The sequence below is a fragment of the Oncorhynchus keta genome, chromosome 10, assembly GCF_023373465.1.
Source record: "Oncorhynchus keta strain PuntledgeMale-10-30-2019 chromosome 10, Oket_V2, whole genome shotgun sequence".
NCBI classification, from domain to species: Eukaryota; Metazoa; Chordata; class Actinopteri; order Salmoniformes; family Salmonidae; genus Oncorhynchus; species Oncorhynchus keta.
Window position 1 is genome coordinate 46,689,660 of NC_068430.1, and position 24,391 is coordinate 46,714,050.

At 42.1% G+C, this 24,391-nt stretch overlaps 1 protein-coding gene across 8 annotated transcripts in view; it reads left to right on the forward strand.

Annotated features, from left to right (window-relative positions):
* The window catches only part of LOC118372821 (uncharacterized), a 68,915-nt gene that overhangs the window by 9,350 nt on the left and 35,174 nt on the right, over positions 1 to 24,391 (forward strand). For 2 of the 8 annotated variants that reach the window (XM_052527195.1, XM_052527196.1), the window contains exons 9-17: positions 18,048 to 18,104; positions 18,909 to 19,001; positions 19,164 to 19,182; positions 19,293 to 19,324; positions 19,436 to 19,540; positions 19,819 to 19,847; positions 19,945 to 20,011; positions 20,288 to 20,328; positions 20,473 to 22,703. In XM_052527195.1, coding sequence (XP_052383155.1) covers positions 18,048 to 18,104; positions 18,909 to 19,001; positions 19,164 to 19,182; positions 19,293 to 19,324; positions 19,436 to 19,540; positions 19,819 to 19,847; positions 19,945 to 20,011; positions 20,288 to 20,328; positions 20,473 to 20,565 — 536 coding nt within the window. In that variant the 3' untranslated portion in view covers positions 20,566 to 22,703. Of the gene's footprint in view, positions 1 to 377; positions 3,080 to 3,427; positions 3,455 to 5,559; positions 5,848 to 6,130; positions 6,443 to 7,185; positions 7,495 to 8,598; positions 8,662 to 8,766; positions 8,821 to 9,059; positions 9,108 to 17,657; positions 17,706 to 17,898; positions 17,953 to 18,047; positions 18,105 to 18,908; positions 19,002 to 19,163; positions 19,183 to 19,292; positions 19,325 to 19,435; positions 19,541 to 19,818; positions 19,848 to 19,944; positions 20,012 to 20,287; positions 20,329 to 20,472; positions 22,704 to 24,391 lie in introns of those variants that run through there. The other 6 variants (XM_035758836.2, XM_035758837.2, XM_052527193.1 and 3 more) reach the window with 6 other exon arrangements.

Genomic DNA, 24,391 nt, shown 5'->3' on the forward strand with positions numbered 1-24,391 from the left:
CTCTCTGTGATGTGCAGGTCCCGTTGATGTGGATTCACAGGCATTTGCAAATAAACATGTAAGTACAGCACAAATGTCCTATTCATTGTATTATATTATATTATTATAATTGTATATAGCATTGTTTTCACAGGCAGACTGACTCGAGGATAAAAGTATCTGTCTTTCTCTCACTGTGTTTTGACTTTCAGTGTAAGATTGGTCTTACATCCTCATAAAATACCCCTTATGAATTACATTTCCTGTACTGTAGATTCAAAGCCCTAAACTGAATCTGTTTCTTTTCTCTAGTCTGATACGTACCACGTATATAGCTCAATCCCCGACAGACCAGCATCCTCAGCCCAGCCGGATGGGTTGTACAGTCTGCAGACACACTGAAACTACACCTCTGGCTTTCTGTATCTATGTCTCACACATCTCACACAAATACATTCTTTCTCACACGACATCCTTTGTTTATCACACATCCAGTTACTGTAAATAAGTTGGTTAACAGGTAATATTTCCACTGTATTTCACATGGACAACTGGTTTCTCTTACATGTCTATCCATAATATCTGTTACTGTGTTAATATTTATATTTTGAGCATTTTGGAGGGGTCCGGGGCATACTCCCCTTTGAGCATTTTTCTTATTTCTTCTCCCTAGTAAATGCTAAATCTACGGTATTTAAGTATATTATGTTGACTGTTTGATACTTTCTTCCATAACACTTGGATACAATTAATTTCCTATTGGGCAAAACATAATCCAAACCACAACCAAAACAAACTGCAAATGCATACAAACTCAAGTTTGTTGAGTCACAAGCTTGGTGCATTTATTGGGTGCAAAGAACCAAAATACATCATGCTTGACTACTTTAATACACTATGAATTAATTTGTCCAAATACTTATGACTTCTTGAATCGGGGGGACTATATACATAAAGTGCTTTTATTTCTAAATTGTAAAACATACAATACCTTCAGAAAGTATTCACACCCCTTGATGTTTTCCAAATGTTGTTAAGTTACAGCCTGAATTTAAAATGTATGAAATTTAGATGTTTTTATGTCCCTGGCCTACACACAATACCACATGTCAAAGTGGAATTATGTAAAAAAAAAAGTGTCAATAAGTATTCGAATACTTTGTTATGGAAATCCAAAATAAGTCGAATAATACATTGCATGGACTGTGTGCAATAAGTGTTTAACATGATTTTAATGACTACCTCATCTCTGTACCCCACACATACAATTATCTGTAAAGTCGGTCAGTCGCGTAGTGAATTTCAAGCAGAGATTCAACCAAAAAAAACAGGGAGGTTGTCTAATGTCTCACAAAGAAGGAAACTATTCTAAAATACTATAAAATCCTTTTTAAAAAAGCAGACATTGAATCTCCCTTTGAGCAAGGTGAAGTTATTAATTACACATTGGATGGTGTATCAAAATACGCACTCACAACAAAGATACTGCCATCATTCCTAACTTAGTTGCCGGAGAGGAAAAAACCCACTCAGAGATTTCACTATGAGGCCAATGGTGACTTTAAAACAGTTACAGAGTTTAATGGCTGTGATAGGAGAAAAGTGAGGATGGATCAACAACATTGTCTACCAAACTAACCTAAATGACGCAGTGAAAAGAAGGAAGCTTGTACCTGTTTGCAGGAAAGGAACTAAAGTAAAACTGCAAAAACTGTGGCAAAGCAATTCACTTTTTGTCCTGAATACAAAATGTTATGTTTGGGGCAAATAGGATACAACACATTACTGAGTACCATTCTCCATATTTTCATGCAAAGTGGTGGCTGCATCTTGTTATGTGTATACTTGTAATCATTAAGGGACTGGTGAGATTTTCAGGATAGAAAATAAATGTAATGGAGCTAAACACAGGCGAAGTACTAGAGAAAAACCTGGTCGAGTCTGCTTTCCACCAGACACTGGGAGATGAATTCACCTTTCAGCAGGATAATAACCTAAAACACAAGGCTAAATATACACTGGAGTTGCTTACCAAGAATACAGTGAATGTTTTTGAGTGGCAGAGTTACAGTTTTGACTTGAATCTACTTGAAAATCTATGGCAAGACCTGAAAATGGTTGTCTAGCAATGATCAACAACCAATTGGACAGAGCTTGAAGAAATTTGAAAAGAATAATGGGCAAATGTTGCACAATCCAGGTGTGGAAAGCTCTTAGAGACTTAGAGACGCAGAAAGACTCACAGCTGTAATCGCTGCCAAAGGTGCTAATACAAAGTATTGACTCAGTGGTGTAAAGACTTATCTAAATTAAATATTTCTGTATTTCATTTTCAAAAATGTAGCAAAAAATGACAAAAAACATGTTTTCACTTTGTCATAATGGGGTATTGTGTGTAGATTGGTGAGATTGTTTATTTATTTAGTACATTTTGAATTCAGGCTGTAACACAACATAATGTGTGATAAGTCAAGGGGTTTGAGTACTTTATGAAAATACCCTCAAATAAAGGGGAAATTCTGTACTGTCGCCTTATATAAAACATTGTATCTTAAATCTAAAATACTGGAATATAGAGCTATATATACTTTTTGGGCTTCACTGTCCAAATGCATATGGAGGGGAGTGTATGGGGCGGCAGGGTAGCCTAGTGGTTAGAGCGTTGGACTAGTAACCAGAAGGTTGTGAGTTCAAACCCCTGTGCTGATAAGGTACAAATCTGTCATTCTGCCCCTGAACAGGCAGTTAACCCACTGTTCCCAGGCTGTCATTGAAAATAAGAATGTGTTCTTAACGGACTTGCCTGGTTAAATAAAGGTAAAATAAAATAAATAAATATGATTCTGATTGTTCAGATACCCTTACTTCTGCAACATCACCTCACACTTGCTGTATGAGACTGTTGTTTAGGTTGCTGCTCTCTGTGGTTTTGCTGTTCACAAGCTCCACATTTCTACGTCTACGTCTCTATTCAAACAATCCTCTGACTCAGTCACACACCTTACTGTGAAGTCAGACTAATCGTATGTAGCTGTCTGACAAATGGCATTGTTCATCCCTGATATGGCTGGTCATCTGTTCTTGGGCATCCTCCTTTTTGGTGAGTTATTTCTACATTTCTACAGTTTCATCATCTGTTTGTTCTACAGGATATTCCTCTTCTTAGAGAGGATATTCCCCTCTTTCTGTGTTTTAATTGAGGAACTCTTGATATTTCTGAATCTCATGGCTATGATGAGTGTCTTGTATCTTATTCCATTAATCATCTTATTTATTTCTCTCTATCATTATTTTACAATTTGTTCAGATAAGAATGACCAATGCTTGATCCCCATTAATGCATTACAGTAGATTACGCTACTTTACCAACTTGTGTGAAGTGTTCAGGTGTCTCCTGTTAAAACATACTTTTTGAATGGCAGATGATGATCTATTTTATCATTTCTAGATACGTTCCAATCCATCAAAGCCCAAGGTCAGTATCATTATTATGAGTTATGAGTAAAAATCTAATAATAATCATGGTATATATTCTTATCATTCAAATAATATAACATTAGCTGATAGCATATCCATCTGACACTATGAATTCAAAAGGAATTACGGATACATGATTAATACAATACAATGCTGAAGGTTGGCAGTTTAAATCTGTATACAGTGAACCTACTTCTGTCCAAATTCAGGGTAAAACAAATGTCTATAGCTGTAAACACTGCAAACAATGTTCTGCTCAGTTGGTCCTCTAGAAACACGCTATTATTGTATTTTGTAAAGAGCTGTTGCATGAAGCAATATATTATATCCCCATTATTTACCATACTATCGCTGTGAATTATTCTCAAAGATCTAGGGTCTGAGAAAGCAAGTAGATGGTATCGAGTAGAGTATATACATATGAGATGAGTATGTAAACAAAGTGGCATAGTTTAAAGTGGCTAGTGATATATTTTACATCAATTCCCATTATTAAAGTGGCTAGAGTTGAGTCAGTGTGTTGGCAGCAGCCACTCAATGTTAGTGGTGGCTGTTTAACAGTCTGATGGCCTTGAGATAGAATCTGTTTTTCAGTCTCTCGGTCCCAGCTTTGATGCACCTGTACTGACCTCGCCTTCTGGACGATAGCGGGGTGAACAGGCTCGGGTGGTTTTTGTCCTTGATGATATTTATGTCCTTCCTGTGACATCGGGTGGTGTAGGTGTCCTGGAGGGCAAGTAAGTTTGCCCCCGTTGATGCGTTGTGCAGACGTCACTACCCTCTGGAGAGCCTTACGGTTGTGGGCGGAGCAGTTGCCGTATCAGGCGGTGATACAGCCCGCCAGGATGCTCTCGATTGTGCATCTGTACAAGTTTGTGAGTGCTTTTGGTGACAAGCCAAATTTCTTCAGCCTCCTGAGGTTCAAGAGGTTGCTGCTGCGCCTTCTTCACGATGCTGTCTGTGTGGGTGGACCAATTCAGTTTGTCTGTAATGTGTATGCCGAGGAACTTAAAACTTACTACCCTCTCCACTACTGTTCCATCGATGTGGATAGGGGGGTGTTCCCTCTGCTGTTTCCTGAAGTCCACAATCATCTCCTTAGTTTTGTTGACGTTGAGTGTGAGGTTATTTTCCTGACACCACACTCCGAGGGCCCTCACCTCCTCCCTGTAGGCCGTCTCGTCGTTGTTGGTAATCAAGCCTACCACTGTTGTGTCGTCCGCAAACTTGATGATTGAGTTGGAGGCGTGCGTGGCCACGCAGTCTTGGGTGAACAGGGAGTACAGGAGAGGGCTCAGAACACACCCTTGTGGGGCCCCAGTGTTGAGGATCAGCGGGGTGGAGATGTTGTTACCTACCCTCACCACCTGGGGGCGGCCCGTCAGGAAGTCCAGTACCCAGTTGCACAGGGCGGGGTCGAGACCCAGGGTCTCGAGCTTGATGACGAGCTTGGAGGGCACTATGGTGTTAAATGCTGAGCTGTAGTTGATGAACAGCATTCTCACATAGGTATTCCTCTTGTCCAGATGGGTTAGGGAAGTGTGCAGTGTGGTTGAGATTGCATCGTCTGTGGACCTATTTGGGCGGTAAGCAAATTGGAGTGGGTCTAGGGTGTCAGGTAAGGTGGAGGTGATATGGTCCTTGACTAGTCTCTCAAAGCACTTCATGATGACGGAAGTGAGTGCTACGGGGCGCGGTAGTCGTTTAGCTCAGTTACCTTAGCTTTCTTGGGAACAGGAACAATGATGTCCCTCTTGAAGAATGTGGGAACAGCAGACTGGGATAGGGATTGATTGAATATGTCTGTAAACACACCAGCCAGCTGGTCTGTGCATGCTCTGAGGGCGCGGCTGGGGATGCCGTCTGGGCCTGCAGCATTGCGAGGGTTAACACGTTTAAACAATACACTAACCTGCAACAATATAATTCTGATTTCAAAGACAATGTTTCACAAAATGATTTACTGTCTTTTTACAATCTAGAAGTAATTTGTGTGATGAGTCATGTTCTTGAAATGCTCAGGTCTGTTACACATTAAGATTTTATGTACATAGTAATCTGTTGAATATTAGATTGACATACTATTTCCCTCTGAACTCACAGTCCCTCCTCAGCTGACAGTGAGTCCTGAAGTCATCAGGGTTACGGACACAGTTCAGCTGAGATGTCACACTTCTCAATCTACCTATGTGTCTCAGTGTTACTTCTACATAGAGAAAATACACCATCTCCAACATACCACATCCTGTCAGCAGTCACTCACAGGGACCAAGCTGCTTGAATGGGCAGGTCATGGTCCAACCACCAAGGTCAACATGAGATGTATCTACTATGCTGTAGAGATGTCTATCTACTCTCCCTACAGTGACCCTGTCTCAGTCACTCTCCTGGGTAAGCAGGGTAGTTTATGTATTATTATACATATTATTATATGTCTTTACACAGTAGAGACTCACTATCCATCGATGCAAAGTCATCCTGCGCCTATCACTATTCTTGGTAAAATAGTAGTATTATTATGAATACACTGATCTGATTGGCTCACTGTAATCAGATTGGAATATGTAATGTCATGCTAACATATACAGACTCTTTAGTTCTTACTGGTAAAGAAAGAGGTGTGTATTCTCATTAACCTACAGTATGGACAGTTATTGACGTGTCCTCCTCACAGGTAAACTGCAGAAACCAGACATTAGTGTCAATGACGAATCATCTCATGACATCACTATTGCCTGTGTACTTCCTGAGTCTGTCAGTGATGGTGATAGCTGTAACCTGTACACTGGAGACCAGCCTCAGGCCTACAAAGAGGCTTGGGTGAGGAGATTTAACACAGCATCATCCAAACTATTCTGTACCTTCAGTGTTACTAAGAATGATCTGTTCAGGCATCTGCAGTTGGAGAGAGATGTGAGCTGTGACTATAGAGTGAACACAGGATCACACTCTCTATCTCCCCGCAGTGATAAATACATAATTACAGGTAAGATACTTACATAAACAAATGCAAAAATATGTATTATATGTACATTTTTTAAGTGTAGAATGGTATGGGCAAAAACTGGTTTAATCAATGTTGTTTACACGCCATTTCAACAAAAAAAATACTATGTTTTTCCTTCTGATGACATTCAATCAATGTGGAAAATGTATTGGATTTGCTGAAATAATTTGGGGGAAATTTGTATTTTTTTCACCCAACTTAAAAAATAAACTAAAAATTTTATTATTTTTACCCCCCTTTTTCTCCCCAATTTCATGGTATCCAATTGTTAATCGTTACTGTCTTGTCTCATCGCTACAACTCCCGCACGGACTAGGGAGAGGCGAAGGTCGAGAGCCATGCGTCCTCCACACACAATCCAACCAAGCCGCACTGTATCCCTTCCGGCCAAACCCTCCCTAACCTGGACGACGCTAGACCAATTGTGCGCCGCCCCATGGGCCTCCCGGTCGTGGCCGGCTGCGACAGAGCCTGGGTTCAATTTTTCACCCAACTTGAACCTAAATCCCATGACATGGCTGAAATGTTGACAACTAAATCAAATGTAAATCAAAACTAGGTGTGGAACTGACGTCTGTGCCCGTTGGACAAATGCTATTTTTATCTTATTTTGAACATTTTGACTGACTTAGCATAGTGAAAGACTGCGGGCTCTACAGTATATTGTTATGTGCAGAATAGTGTGCCTTGTACTTCATTAAGTTGTTGTCCTCTCCCAACAGGTCAGAAACCAAATATTACAGTCAGTCTGAAAGGGAACCTCATCCTCACCTGTTTAATTCCTGGCTCTGTCAGTAATGACACCACCTGTAACCTGTATGTTGGAGAGAAGAGTAAGTGTCTTTTTAGAGCACAAATCTGGAAGAAGAAACACAAAGATTCCGAATGCTGGTTCTGTCAATTCTCTGCGGCTGAGAGTGATCTGATCAGTTGTCTACAGTCAGTGAGGCGTAAGGAAGTGAGCTGTGACTACAGAGTGAGCTCAGGACCAAACTCTCTCTCTCCACGCAGTGATTGGAACAGCTTTACATGTGAGTCATTATTATTATGATGCAATAATAATCTATCAGTGCAGCAGGTCTTCATGATCTGACTCCCCTTACATGTTTTAGTATGACTATATTCATTCTGACCCTCCGTCCCTCCATCCCCCACTCACTCACTCACTCACTCACTCACTCACTCACTCACTCACTCACTCACTCACTCACTCACTCACTCACTCACTCACTCACTCACTCACTCACTCACTCTTTGCTTGCTCACTCACTCACTCACTCTTTGCTTGCTCCTTCGAGCACAGCACCTTGACATATGGATCTCTACACTGTCTTATTCTGGGCCAGGTCCCAGGCTGATCTGGTGTTGAGTCCCAGGTTGTGTAGGTCGTCCCCCAACTGGCCGGACCACCTGGCTCTCGGTCTTCCTCTTGGGTGTGACCAGTTGGGGGAATGCTCCTTGAGGATGAGGGCAGGCAGGGAGCTACTGCCACCAAATAACATTCTGACCCACAAACTAAAGACCCCATTCCAACCCCAAAGTGGTTGTAAATCTAGTGGGAGTTCACATCAGTGATCCAACAACTACACAGACAACCTCTACAGCAGGGAGACAAAAGGGGGTTAGCTTTGGTAATGTGTAGCTGTTGGAATGTCTTTCTCTGTAGTTCATTGTGTTGAAGATGGAGGATGTTGTTAAGAACACTTTACAGTAGAAACCTTATGTAATTTGTTCATAGATATGAAACCAGTCTCATCATCAACGCCTGGAATCATTTCCACAAGAATTACAAATTAATTTTTTAACTGGTTCAGTGTTTAGATCATGTCTGTACACTGTTAGGCTTCAGCTGTTAGTTACATGGGGACCTTATTCTAGGAAGCTGATAACAACAATCAACACCTTATCTGTCCTGAAAGACTTGATCACCTTATGAAGTGGTCTCATCATCTCTATAATGAGGAGAAATATAATCTACCAGGGCAGGAAGCAATCTGTCCGTAGTGATTTTATAGTCCTACTTTTCCCACTTTGAATAGACAAGTCATGAAGGTATTTCAAAAGGCCAACAACACCACGATGATCATTAATACAATCATGAATAAAATGCTAATTTCATTCATGTGTTTTCTCAGTGGTTTTAACTCCAGGTCCTAGATCTACTTTGCTTCCCAGCAAGACAGCGAGTCCTACAGAAGGTGTGTTGGGCCTCTAAATGACCATCTCTGCAAATACCAATTGTAGTCAAGGGTTTAGATTAATGCTTTATCTTATTCTTGTGTCATCATATTGCTTCCCACTAGTTTTGACTGTTACTTCTACTTTGACCCCAGACACCACAGTGAGACCAACTACCAGTAAGTAGATCCACTCATTTTAACTGACATGTATATTTTTGTTTACATTAATTCACTAAAGCTCCATCTGATTTATGAATTGACCCATTCATAGCTGCTGTAATTTCGTCTAGATTTGTGCACTTTTAGTCCATCTGATTTGTAGGTAATGTGTAGTGTACTTCTCTATTTCTGCTTATTGAATGACCTAATAAATTAAATGAATTTACATTTGTTCTTGTGTAATCTCCTTTCACCAGGTTTGACCTCTCCTTTGACCCCCAGCACAGCAGTGAATCCTACATCAGGTGTGTTGGTCATCTTTCTCTAGTTAGCAGATAGGACTTAAACAAATAGACTAGCTTTATTGAACCCAGGTTTTAACTCACAAATTTCCCCTGATTAAAAAAAAGATGTTCATTTTTGGAAAAATAACATTCCCGTAGTAAACGGGATATTTTGTCAGGACAAGATGCTAGAATATGCATATAATTGACAGTTTAGGATAGAAACACTCTAAAGTTTCCAAAACTGTAAAAATATAGTCTGTGAGTATAACAGAACTGATGTTGCAGGCGAAAGCCTGAGAAAAATCCAATCCGGAAGTGCCTCATGTTTTGAAAGCGCTGCGTTCCAATGCGTCCCTATTGAGCAGTGAATGGGCTATCAACCAGATTACTTTTTCTCCGTATTCCCCAAGGTGTCTACAACATTGTTACGTAGTTTTACGCATTTATGTTGAAGAATACCCGTAAGCGCAACTGGTCACCTGATGCTCCCAAAGAGATTCTCGCGTAAAATACAGAGGTAGCCATTATTTTAATCGGTCCTACTGAAAAACAAATTGTCCCAGTGGATATATTATCGAATAGATATTTGAAAAACACCTTGAGGATTGATTGTAAACAACATTTGCCAAGTTTCTGTCGATATTATGGAGCTATTTTGGAGTATTTTTTCGCCGTTTTCGTGACTGCAAGTGGTCACCTGATGCTCCCAGAGAGATTCTCGTGTAAAATACAGAGGTAGCCATTATTCCAATCAGTTCTACTGAAAAACGAATTGTCCCGGTGGATATATTTGAATAGATATTTGAAAAACACCTTGAGGATTGATTGTAAACAACGTTTGCCATGTTTCTGTCGATATTATGGAGCTAACTTGGTATATTTTTAGGCGTTTTCGTGACTGCAAAAAAAAAAACTCAATCAGGACTTACCAGTGACTCGCTCAATACTGAAATGGTCAGATGACACGCATGCTAAGCTACAGGACTGTTTTTCTAGCACAGACTGGAATATGTTTTGGGATTCATCCAATGGCATTGTGGAGTATACTACATCAATCACCGACTTCATCTGAACGTACATATGCCACCCAGAAGCCATGGATTACAGGCAACATCCGCACTGAGCAAAAAGCTAGAGCTGCCTCTTTCAAGGAGCGGGACACTAATCCGGATGCTTATAAGAAATCCCCCTATGCCCTCCGACAAACCACCAAACAGGCAAAGCATTAATACAGGGCTAAGATTGAATCCAACTACACTGGCTCTGATGCTCGTCGGATAAAGCAGGCTTGCAAACAATTCTTCTACGGATTACAAAGGGAAATCCAAATGTGAGCTGCCCAGTGACGAAAGCCTACCAAACGAGCTAAATCCCTTCTATGCTTGCTTCAAGGCAAGCAACACTGAACCATGCATGAGATCGCCAGCTGTTTCGGACGACTTTGAGATCACGCTCTCCGTAGCTGATGTGAGTAAGACATTTAAACAGGTCAACATTCACAAGGCTGCAGGGCCACACGGATTTCCAGGATGCATATTGAGAACATGCACTGACCAACTGGCAAGTGTCTTCACTAACATTTTCAACCTCTCATTCAGTCTGTAATAACGACATGTTCAAGCAGACCACCATAGTCCCTGTGCCCAAGAATGCCAAGGTAATCTGCTTAATCAAATCAAATGTATTTATATAGCCCTTCGTACATCAGCTGATATCTCAAAGTGCTGTACAGAAATAACTACTGGCCAGTAGCACTCACATCGGTAGCCATGACGTGCTTTCAAAAGCTGGTCATGGCTCACATCAACACCATCATCCCACCGTCTCCACACTGCATTTTCCCACCTGGACAAAAGGAACACCTACGTGAGAATGCTGTTTGTTGACTAAAGCTCAGCGTTCAACACCATAGTTCCCCTTAAAGCTCATCACTAAGCTCAGTACCCAGGGCCTAAAATCCTCCCTCTGCAACTGGATCCTGCACTTCCTGACGAGCCGCCCCCAGGTTGTAAGGGTAGGCAACAAAAAAATCTGCCTCATTGATACTCAACACAGGGGGAAGTCAAATGTGCGTGTTGAGTCCCCTCATGTACTACCTGTTCACCCACGTCTGCGTGGTCATGCACGTCTCCAACACCGTCATTAAGTTTGCCGACGACACAATGTTGACAATGATGAGACAGCCTATAGGGAGGAGGTCAGAGACCTGGCAGTGTGATGCCAAGACAACAAGCGCTTCCTCAGCCCCCCCCCCCCCATTCACATCGACAGGGCTGTAGTTTGAGAGCTTCAACTTCCTTTCTGTCAACATCACTAACAAACTATCATGGTCCAAACACAGCAAGACAGTCGTGAAGAAGTCATGACAATGTCTATCCCCTCTCAGGAGACTGAAAATATTTGGCATGGGTCCTCAGAGCCTCAAAAAGTTGTAGAGCTGCACCATAGAGAGCATCCTGACTGATTGCATCACCGCTTGGTTTGGCAACTAATCGGCATCCGACCGCAGAGGTTAGTGCGTACGGCCCAGTACATCTCTTGGGACAAGATTCCTGCCATCCAGGACATCTATATCAGGCGGGGTCAGAGGAAGGCCCTTAAAATTGTCAAAGACTCCAGCCACCCAAGTCATGAACTGTTCTCTCTGCTACTGCATGGCAAGTGGTACTGGATTGCCAAGTCCAGGTCCAAAAGGCTCCTTAACAACTTCTACCCCCAAGCTATAAGACTGCTGAAGAGTTAATGAAATGGCGAACCAGACTATTTGCATTGACCCCCTTTTTTATTCTGCTGCTAGTCTTTGTTTATTACCTATAAATAGTCACTTTACTACGTATACTTCCTACGTATACATACTACCTGAATTTCCTCCTTTATATTGCTTCGCTATTGTTATTTTATTGTGTTGCTTTTTAAAAAGTGTTTTTATTTTGAATTATTAAAAAAATTAAACAAAGGTAGCAAATATTTTCTTACATAAAAAAAATGCATTGTTGATAGTAAGTGTTTCATGGTAAGGTTGTATTGTAACACCTGTTGTATTCGGCGCATGTGCATAACGATGGTCATTATGGCCAAACAGTTCAATTTTTCTGTCATCAGACCAGGGGATATTTCTCCAAAAAGTATGATCTTTGTCCCCATGTGCAGTTGCAAACCATAGTCTGGCTTTTTTATGGCGTTATTGGAGCAATGGCTTCTTCCTTGCTGAGCGGCCTTTCAGGTTATGTTGATTTAGGACTCATTTTACTGTGGATAAATATACTTTTGTACCTGTTTCCTTCAGCATCTTCACAAGTTCCTTTGCTGTTGTTCTGTGATTGATTTGCACTTTTCGCACCAAAGTACGTTCATCTCCAGGAGACCGAATGTGTCTCCTTCCTGAGCGGTATGACGGCTGCGTGGTCCCATGGTGTTTATACTTGCGTACTATTATTTGTACAGATGAACGTGGTACCTTCAGGGGTTTGGAAATTGCTCCCAAGGATGAACCAGACTTGTGAAGGTCTCCAATTTTATTTGAGTTCTTGGCTGATTTCTTTTGATTTTCCCATGATGTCAAGCAAATAGGCACTGAGTTCGAAGGTATAGCCCTTGTAATACATCCACAGGTACATTTACATTTACATTTAAGTCATTTAGCAGACGCTCTTATCCAGAGCGACTTACAAATTGGTGCATTCACCTTATGACATCCAGTGGAACAGCCACTTTACAATAGTGCATCTAAATCTTTTAAGGGGGGGGGGGTGAGAAGGATTACTTTATCCTATCCTAGGTATTCCTTAAAGAGGTGGGGTTTCAGGTGTCTCCGGAAGGTGGTGATTGACTCCGCTGTCCTGGCGTCGTGAGGGAGTGTGTTCCACCATTGGGGAGCCAGAGCAGCGAACAGTTTTGATGGGGCTGAGCGGGAACTGTACTTCCTCAGTGGTAGGGAGGCGAGCAGGCCAGAGGTGGATGAACGCAGTGCCCTTGTTTGGGTGTAGGGCCTGATCAGAGCCTGGAGGTACTGAGGTGCCGTTCCCCTCACAGCTCCGTAGGCAAGCACCATGGTCTTGTAGCGGATGCGAGCTTCCCAACTGGAAGCCAGTGGAGAGAGCGGAGGAGCGGGGTGACGTGAGAGAACTTGGGAAGGTTGAACACCAGACGGGCTGCGGCGTTCTGGATGAGTTGTAGGGGTTTAATGGCACAGGCAGGGAGCCCAGCCAACAGCGAGTTGCAGTAATCCAGACGGGAGATGACAAGTGCCTGGATTAGGACCTGCGCCGCTTCCTGTGTGAGGCAGGGTCGTACTCTGCGGATGTTGTAGAGCATGAACCTACAGGAACGGGCCACCACCTTGATGTTAGTTGAGAACGACAGGGTGTTGTCCAGGATCACGCCAAGGTTCTTAGCGCTCTGGGAGGAGGACACAATGGAGTTGTCAACCGTGATGGCGAGATCATGGAACGGGCAGTCCTTCCCGGGAGGAAGAGCAGCTCCGTCTTGCCGAGGTTCAGCTTGAGGTGGTGATCCGTCATCCACACTGATATGTCTGCCAGACATGCAGAGATGCGATTCGCCACCTGGTCATCAGAAGGGGGAAAGGAGAAGATTAATTGTGTGTCGTCTGCATAGCAATGATAGGAGAGACCATGTGAGGTTATGACAGAGCCAAGTGACTTGGTGTATAGCGAGAATAGGAGAGGGCCTAGAACAGAGCCCTGGGGGACACCAGTGGTGAGAGCGCGTGGTGAGGAGACAGATTCTCGCCACGCCACCTGGTAGGAGCGACCTGTCAGGTAGGACGCAATCCAAGCGTGGGCCGCGCCGGAGATGCCCAACTCGGAGAGGGTGGAGAGGAGGATCTGATGGTTCACAGTATCGAAGGCAGCCGATAGGTCTAGAAGGATGAGAGCAGAGGAGAGAGAGTTAGCTTTAGCAGTGCGGAGCGCCTCCGTGATACAGAGAAGGGCAGTCTCAGTTGAATGACTAGTCTTGAAACCTGACTGATTTGGATCAAGAAGGTCATTCTGAGAGAGATAGCGGGAGAGCTGGCCAAGGACGGCACGTTCAAGAGTTTTGGAGAGAAAAGAAAGAAGGGATACTGGTCTGTAGTTGTTGACATCGGAGGGATCGAGTGTAGGTTTTTTCAGAAGGGGTGCAACTCTCGCTCTCTTGAAGACGGAACAGCCAGCGGTCAGGGATGAGTTGATGAGCGAGGTGAGGTAAGGGAGAAGGTCTCCGGAAATGGTCTGGAGAAGAGAGGAGGGGATAGGGTCGTGCGGGCAGGTTGTTGGGCGGCCGGCCGTCACAAGACGCGAGATTTCATCTGGAGAGAGAGGGGAGAAAGAGGTCAGAGTACAGGGTAGGGCAGTGTGAGCAGAACCAGCGGTGTCGTTTGACTTAGCAAACGAGGATCGGATGTCGTCGACCTTCTTTTCAAAATGGTTGACGAAGTCATCTGCAGAGAGGGAGGAGGGGGGAGGGGAGGAGGATTCAGGAGGGAGGAGAAGGTGGCAAAGAGCTTCCTAGGGTTAGAGGCAGATGCTTGGAATTTAGAGTGGTAGAAAGTGGCTTTAGCAGCAGAGACAGAGGAGGAAAATGTAGAGAGGAGGGAGTGAAAGGATGCCAGGTCCGCAGGAGGCGAGTTTTCCTCCATTTCCGCTCGGCTGCCCAGAGCCCTGTTCTGTGAGCTCGCAATGAGTCGTCGAGCCACGGAGCGGGAGGGGAGGACCGAGCCGGCCTGGAAGATAGGGGACATAGAGAGTCAAAGGATGCAGAAAGGGAGGAGAGGAGGGTTGAGGAGGCAGAATTAGGAGATAGGTTGGAGAAGGTTTGAGCAGAGGGAAGAGATGATAGGATGGAAGAGGAGAGAGTAGCGGGGGAGAGAGAGCGAAGGTTGGGACGGCGCGATGCCATCCGAGTAGGGGCAGTGTGGGAAGTGTTGGATGAGAGCGAGAGGGAAAAGGATACAAGGTAGTGGTCGGAGACTTGGAGGAGTTGCAATGAGGTTAGTGGAAGAACAGCATCTAGTAAAGATGAGGTCGAGCGTATTGCCTGCCTTGTGAGTAGGGGGAAGGTGAGAGGGTGAGGTCAAAAGAGGAAAGGAGTGGAAAGAAGGAGGCAGAGAGGGAATGAGTCAAAGGTAGACGTGGGGAGGTTAAAGTCGCCCAGAACTGTGAGAGGTGAGCCGTCCTCAGGAAAGGAGCTTATCAAGACATCAAGCTCATTGATGAACTCTCCGAGGGACCTGGAGGGCGATAAATGATAAGGATGTTAAGCTTGAAAGGGCTGGTAACTGTGACAGCATGAAATTCAAAGGAGGCGATAGACAGATGGGTAAGGGAGAAAGAGAGAATGACCACTTGGGAGAGATGAGGATCCCGGTGCCACCACCCGGTGACCAGAAGCTCTCGGGGTGTGCGAGAACACGTGGGCGGACGAAGAGAGAGCAGTAGGAGTAGCAGTGTTATCTGTGGTGATCCATGTTTCCGTCAGTGCCAAGAAGTCGAGGGACTGGAGGGAGGCATAGGCTGAGATGAACTCTGCCTTGTTGGCCGCAGATCGGCAGTTCCAGAGGCTACCGGAGACCTGGAACTCCACGTGGGTCGTGCGCGCTGGGACCACCAGATTAGGGTGGCCGCGGCCACACGGTGTGGAGCGTTTGTATGGTCTGTGCAGAGAGGGGAGAACAGGGATAGACAGACACATAGTTGACAGGCTACAGAAGAGGCTACGCTAATGCAAGGAGATTGGAATGACAAGTGGACTACACGTCTCGAATGTTCAGAAAGTTAAGCTTACGTAGCAAGAATCTTATTGACTAAAATGATTAAAATGATACAGTACTGCTGAAGTAGGCTAGCTGGCAGTGGCTGCGTTGTTGACTTTGTAGGCTAGCTGGCAGTGGCTGCGTTGTTGACACTACACTAATCAAGTCGTTCCGTTGAGTGTAATAGTTTCTACAGTGCTGCTATTCGGGGGCTAGCTGGCTAGCTAGCAGTGTTGATTACGTTACGTTGCGTTAAAAGAATGACAATAGCTGGCTAGCTAACCTAGAAAATCGCTCTAGACTACACAATTATCTTTGATACACAGAAGGCTATGTAGCTAGCTATGTAGCTAGCTACGATCAAACAAATCAAACCGTTGTGCTGTAATGAAATGAAATGAAAATGTGATACTACCTGTGGAGCAAAGCGGAATGCGACCGGGTTGTTGAGTGCGGAAGTTCTATTCAGTAGACGTTGGCTAGTTGTTGGCTAGCTAGCAGTGTCTCCTACGTTAAGGACGACAAATAGCTGGCTAGCTAACCTCGGTAAATTAAGATAATCACTCTAAGACTACACGCTCTAAACTACACAATTATCTTGGATACGAAGACAGCAAAGACAACTATGTAGCTAGCTAACACTACACTAATCAAGTCGTTCAGTTGAGTGTAATAGTTTCTACAGTGCTGCTATTTGGTAGACGGTGGACGTTTGCTAGCTGGCTAGCTGCTGGGCAGATAGCAGTGTAGACTACGTTAGGACGACGAAATACGAAGTTGCAATAGAAGTGCTGACTGTTTCACTTTGTTGTCCTTTCTTTTCCTTTTTCTTCTGTCCTTCTTTTGTCCTTAATTTGTCTTCCTTTCTTCTGTTAACTAGATATTTTTTGTTGTTATTCTTTGTAAGCTAGCTAGCTTCTTCCAGGAGAGTCCCTAGCAACTGCTTAGCAACAAGTAAACAATTCTGCTAGCAATTCAGCTAGCTAAGATAACTGTACAATTTTATGAAAAATAGTTCATTTTTCAGAAGCCTGTCTTTTTTGGTTTGTTCCTTGTTTTGTCTTCTATTGAGTCTTGCAGTTCTCTTGATTTTTTCGATGTACTTCACTCTAAAAAAACATTTAAATCTCAATATATACAGGAGCTCATTTTTCAGCAGCTGCTCAATTTAGAACTCCGGAACAAAAACAAGGTACACCTCCAATTGACCCAGATGATGTCAATTAGCTTATCAGAAGCTTCTAAAGCCATGGCATCATTTTCTGGATTTTTCCAAGCTGTTTAAAGGCACAGTCAACTGAGTGTATGTAAACTTCTGACCCACTTGAAATGTGATACAGTTAAAATAATCTGTCTGTGAACAATTGTTGGAAAAATTACTTGTGTCATGCACAAAGTAGATGCCCTTACCGACTTGCCAAAACTATAGTTTGTTAACAAGAAATTTGTGAAGTGGTTGAAAAACGAGTTTTAAGTCAGAAGTATGTAAACAGAAGTATGTAAACTTCTGACTCCAACTGTATGCATAGTCACATTACACCTTCCTACATACACATTTTACCTGAGTTACCTCCAGTATATAGCCTCGTTATTGTTATTTTATTGTTACTTATTTAAATGTTTTTTTTATGTGATTTTTTTAGAGTTTTTTAGCAAATATTTTCTTACTTTCAGCAATGCAGTGTTTTAAAAGTAAGTCTTTCATGGTAAGGTTGTATTGTAACACCTTTTGTATTCGGAGCATGTGACAAAAACATTTTATTTTATTTGATATGAAACAAATGTACATTTCTCTTCTCATCTCTTCTCACCAGGTTTGACCTCTCCTTTGGCCCCCTGCACAGCAGTGAATCCTACATCAGGTGTGTTGGTCATCTTTAGTTAGTAAAACTGAAAATAATTTAATGATTTTTATCTTACCCAGGTCTTTGTATACATTTTTTGAATCACAAATGTGCCTAATTACTAGAAATGAGGTTGATATTGGATTGATTAAATCATCCCGTAAAGATACCTTATTGTATAACCAGATCCAATGATTTTGCTTTGCACCAGATTTGACTGTTAGTCCTACTTTGACAAATGACACACCAAAGAGTCCAACTGAAAGTGAGTATGGCCACACGATTTTTGTTTATTGATGTTGACTAAGTTGTGATGTGTGTTAACTGTTAACAAACTGTCTCTATCTTGCATGTGCACAGGAGGTCAAAGCTCCACAGACAGCATTGTGAATTCAAACAGTCAAAAAAGAGTTTGGGGTAAGTGTCCTTATTTAGTAATTCCACAGCAAAAATGCACTTGTCTTTTTTCTGCTAGCTTGGACTTAGCTGATAACTACTTCGTTGAGGGAAAATGTACTTGTTGTGATTGTGATATGTTGTTGCCTCACCAAGCTATCTTCAGATTAATGCACATAAGTCGCTCTGGATAAGAGCCTCAGCTAAATTACTTGTCGCGGAAATTATCATCAGGGACACCTGAAGTCAATATTAAATGAATAATTCTTTATTATCAACAAGCTGGAGAGGTTCCAACAAACTTAATGTACCATAGTACACGTTGGTCAGGAGCTCCCCTGGGGATGTCCCATTAGTTGTCTTATATACTGCTTTAAACAGACAAGTTATATTTGCAGGATTTAGCTTATTCATAATTCATAATTAATTCATCATTAACGTTTGGTTCATGTATGTGACCAACCAATACCTCACGAGGCTTCTTCTCTTCAAGCTGAGACCTTGAAATTGAGACACCCCTTTTGGTTTTCAAAACAATGTTCTTGGCGCACTGATAGTGAGGATTCCTCCCAGTCACGATTAATCAGTCAGTTGCATGGACCCAGTCCAATTGGTTATTAAAAAAGCACAAACATAACATTTTCCTTCACAGACTCAAATGTAAAACGCTTAGCTGAATAGCTGTCTTTTCTCACATATATGAAAACGGAAACGTTTACCAAGACTACTAATAAAGTGGTATTCTAACACTTGTCTAAAATTGAAGAATTTACATTTGGATTAAGAGCTAATGAGCTCTTCTGATGTCATCATGTCACCAAACAGCGGTGCAACTATGGCAGACAACTGTGTGTATGGCTTCTGGAGTGGGCGTGTTCTTAATGGGATTGACAGCTGTCTATCTCTGCAGGAGGACCAGTGAGTACTTCTGATTCTGCATAACAAATCATTTGCAAACATTTTCCTTCTCATATTAATGTAAGTGCCTTTGACATGGGTTAATCTTTCAACTCCTTTTGGTGATATTGTGTAGTGTAGGCTATATTCAATATCATTCATTTAGCCTCATTTGTTTTTCAGAGAAAACCAATTCTCTGAGGTAAGAATTCCCTTGTGAATATGATGCAGATTGTATCAACCTTTAGTTCTGTATTGTCCATGATGAGATGTTCTTACCACAACCTTCTTATATACTTTTATGTTGTACAGACCTACAGCCAGACAGGATGATCACAGCCAATGTATGTTCCAAACAAAATACATCAAACACTGCACACACTACTAACACAACTACACACATGCATGTACAAACACGTATCCTAATTTAATTTTTCATTTTGTTTCCGTTGTAGATGATTTGGTGATGGGAGCTATGAGCAGTGCAGGCATGTTGGATTCAAGGGATGCTGGGATCTATTCTCTCATCACCTCTGTACCGTCCACGTTTTTGCACTCAGGTGAGTTTGTAACAGAATGTCTTCTATCCCTGTCTTCCTGACCTGGGACGTGAATTTGAGACCCTCGCCACAATAACACTTAGTCACTCAATGCCAACCTTACTAACTTACATTTTTAGTCAGAGCATCTTGAAAGCGTGAGAACAGAGCTGTAAGTCTCCAGGGTGGTTTGAGTCAGGAGGAGAAGTGTGAAGTGACATCAAGCCCTGTTATTTTCACTTCTTCTGACCCCCCCCCAACCTCTTACTTGTGGCTTTGTCTCTCTCTGTGAGATGCAGGTCCTGTGCAGCAATCTGCAAATGAAGATGTGAGTACAGCAAAAATAATAGCCTTGGATATAGATACAAACTTGTATCAGACAGTCTTAGGGATAATACGGATCCTTCTCTCTCTCTTTCGTCCAGGCTGATTCAGAGAATGCAGGGGTCTACAGCCTGATCACTTCTGTACCATCCACATCTGTACCATTAGGTTTGTCTATTTAACTCTGTCCCAATGTTTCATAACATGTCAGGCTTTTTATAGGACTCAAAGTTGTTTAGGCTTGTTTGTTGGTCTGAGGTAGTCATATCAGTAAGCATGTATGTGTATAAGTTATACATAAGATAATGTGTTAGAGCATGAGAATAGAGCTGTACGTCTACAGTATGGTTTGAGTCAGGAGGAGAAGTGTGAAAGGACATTAAGTATAGCAAAGTGACATGCAACCACACACTCACTCACTCAGGATCCCTCTGTGTTGTACAGGTCCTTTTGAAGAAAATGGAAAGTCATCTGAAAACGACAAAGTAAGTTCAGAATCACCCACTGTGTTTGGTGAATGTGAATGGCTCTCAGTTTCAGATTGATGTTACATCCTTTTAAATTACATTACATTTACAGTACTGTAGAATTAAAGGACTGATGCTAAACTGTTTGTTTATTTTCTCTAGTCTGATATGTACCATGTATACAGCTCAATCCCCGACAGACCAGCATCCTCAGCCCAGCCGGATGGGTTGTACAGTCTTTTACAGACACACTGAAACTACACCACTGGCTCTCTGTTATGTCTCACAGAAAAGTGGTTTCTTTCAGGATGTCCTTTATTTATCAGACATCATGTTACTTTAAATAAGTATCTAAAACATCTACCACAGTGCCGTTTCTGTTTATAAGCGACATACAGTAAGCAGCCGTTAAGAGGCCCCTCCCCCCTCCAAAAACAACTGTAGGATAGTAGAATACACAACGTGCAGTTTCGAAATGTGGTTCTTCGTCAGAAGTTTTTCTCTTGTTATGTCAGTCACTGACAGTCACTCAATAAATCCCATGACAGCTAAGATTTTATAGATTGCTCGGCCCAGTTAGTCTCGCCAGCTATCTAAGCCTTGTAGTAATGGCCGAATTACTGCCCAGGGGCCCTGACCTCCAGGGGGCCCCCAATAATTTTGTTAGTCACTCTCACTCAGATATCAAATTAACATGACATAAGTCATGGCAAATGTTTAGAATTGCAGTAAATTAGCTTGAAAACCGAATGTTATTGTTTCAACGACAATGGCATACTGTGTTGAATTGTAGGACATTAAGTTCTCTCCGCCCCATGGCAAAATGAGTAGAATTGCAGGACATTAACTTTAAAGCTCCAAATGTTTCTCTTCGCTGCCATAACCGGGGCCACTAAAATGTTTTGTCGGTGAGGTGGGCAAATCTCGCTTAGGGCCCCCAAAATGCTTGGAACTGCCGTAATTTGCTGTATCACACATGGAAACCTGGATTGTGTTACATGCCTATCCATAATATCTGTTAATATTATTATTTTTATTTGGGGATTTTGGAGGTGTCCGGGGCATACTCCCCTTTAAATATTTTTAAGTAAATGCCCAAATAAATATACACTGTATTTATATATATTCTGTCATCTGTGTGATACCTCCTTCCATAACGGTTTGATAAAATTTACTAAATAAAATATATTTGTGATCAAAATCGATAGATACAGACAATTAAAAATCAATAAATATATAACATATTCACACAATGCAAAAAAACCAGGTAAATAGGAAATTAAGATAAATTCATCGAAATGAAGTCATTAAGATCCAGTGGTATTGATAAGACATTTTTCTTGGTAAAATTCATCTTGTGTTTAAATATGCCTATAATATAAGCCCCCACAAAAAAAAAAAAAAAACTGGGGAAAAAGTCTAATGTTAATTTAACAATTTTTGCGGCAAAAGTTATCAACCCCAAAAGCCAAATTTTATAGCAAAAGTATTGATGTTGATATTTCCCACATACTTTGTTACAAGCTACAAAATATAACATTTTGGTTTTAAAAATGTTTACATTGTTGGCAAAACTGAAAAATATAGATGACCTAAATGCTATTCAAATCTCAAAATTTCTCCATGTTTACTTGTTATTTTCCAAGTTCCCAGTTTAATTTAAACTTACTCAGCACATCAGTCGCGCCTTCAATGTGCAGTGTTGTAGACACATTCTAGCCTTGAAGTCCAATGACTGCGGAGTTTATTTGATTTGATTTGAGTGGTTAAGATGTAAATGGTGTGGAGAACACAACTTCATTACATTGTTTTCCAGTTTACCATGAGCTTACATTCTGTTTCGATGCACACTTGAGCCCAGCGATCAGGGTGGTCCTTCTGTAGCACAGTTGGTAGAGCATGGCGCTTGTAACGCCAGGGTAGTGGGTTCGATTCCCGAGACCACCCATACGTAGAATGTATGCACACATGACTGTAAGTCGCTTTGGATAAAAGCGTCTGCTAAATGGCATATATTATTATTATTATTATTATGCTATGGGGATGGCTTTGTTTGTTGAAAAGGGGTGGCTCCCCCCTCCCCTCCCATATACACTGTACACACTGTGCATAGATCTTTCTATTGTGTTATTGACTGTACGTTTGTTTATGTGTAACTGTGTTTTTGTTTTTGTTGCACTGCTTTGCTTTATCTTGGCCAGGTCGCAGTTGTAAATGAGAACTTGTTCTCAACTGGCCTACCTGGTTAAATAAAGGTGAAATAAAATAAAATAAAATATAAATCCCTCTTCAATGACACCTTTAAGTTAGTTAATACAAATCCTATATTTTTTGCTCCATTTGAAATGCTCTCTTCTGTAAAACCGAAAAGTAAGAAGAATAAATTGAATACAACCATTCCCTCATCTTTGTTAGTATTTTACATGATTTGATTTTGATCTTGATTATTCAAGATAATGCAAAAAATATGTACTGTTGTAAACGTCACATTTTCTGGCCAGTGGTAAAGATCAAGGTGCTATTTTTCTTTCAGTCCTTATACAGTGCATTTGGAAAGTATTCAGATCCCTTGACTTTTTCCACATTTTGTTACGTTATAGCCTTATTCTAAAATGGATTCATTTGTCCCCCCCCATTAATCTACACATAATGACAAAGCAAAAACAGATTTTTAGACAAAGGCTTTTAGACAAACTGAACATTATTCAGACCCATTACTCAGTACTTTTCTGAAGCACCTTTGGCAGCAATTACAGCCTCAAGTCTTCTTGGGTATGATGCTACAAGCTTGACACACCTGTATTTGGGGAGTTTCTCCCATTCTTTCCAGAACATCTCAGGCTCTGTTAGGCTGGATGGGGAGCGTCGCTGCACAGCTATTATCAGATCTCTCCAGAGATGTTTGATCGGGTTCAAGTCTGGATTCTGGCTGGGCCGCTCAAGGACATTCAGAGACTTGTCCCAAAGCCACTCCTGCCCTGTCTTGGCTGTGTGCTTAAGGTCCTTATCCTAGTGGAAGGTAAACCTTCGCCCCAGTCTGAGGTCCTGAGTACTCTGGAGGAGGTTTTCATCAATAATCTCTCTGTACTTTGCTCTGTTCATCTTTCCCTCGATCCTGACTAGTGTCCCAGGCCCTGCTGCTGAAAAACATCCCCACGGCATGATGTTGCCACCACCATGCTTCACCATAGGTATTGTGCAAGGTCTCCTCCAGACGTGATGCTTGGCATTCATGCCAAAGACTTCAATCTTGGGTTCATCAGACCAGAGAGTCTTGTTTTTCGTGGTCTGAGAGTCCTTAAGGTGCTGTTTTGCAAACTCTTAGCTGGCTGTCATGTGCCTTTTACTGAGCAGTGGCTTCTGTCTGGCTACTCTACCATAAAGGCCTGATTGATGGTTGTCTGTATGGATGGTTCTCCCATCTCCACAGAGGAACTCTGGTGCTCTGTCAGAGTGACCATCAGGTTCTTGGTCACCTCTCGGACCAAGGCCCTTTTCCCCTGATTTTCCCCAGAGACAGATAATGCTTAGTCCTGGACTAAAAATATTATTCAAAGGACAATTTATAGATGATCTGTACTGTGGTTTGGTTCTACTGCGAGGGAGGCAAAGTGGCCTGCATTCTCCTGCAGCAGTCACACAGTCTACAGATCACATACCAACCAGTACGTTTATGCTGCCACGTATCCACACCTGCAAACAGGTGCACGAGTGCACACATGCACACGCACCCACCCACACACACCACAGTAGGTTGGAAAGTTAGACGAGACTCTTGCCACATCCTGTCCTTCTGAAACTTCAGCCTATCATATTTCAGAGACTAGTTGTGTTGAGGAGATTGACAAAAGTACTGTTGAACCAAACCTCAGATACATCTAACTGAAACTATTCAACCACTTTACCTGACAATTTTAGCAAGATGTAAAAAAAACTCAACTAAATTCATACCCCAAAATCACCATTATGAGAAATGTATTCATGCTTCTGACCATTACAACAAGCAACACTTGTCATGTTATATTTCCATGGAAATATTCAGTGTTGTAGTTTACTGCTTATGTATCTGCACCTCTTTCTT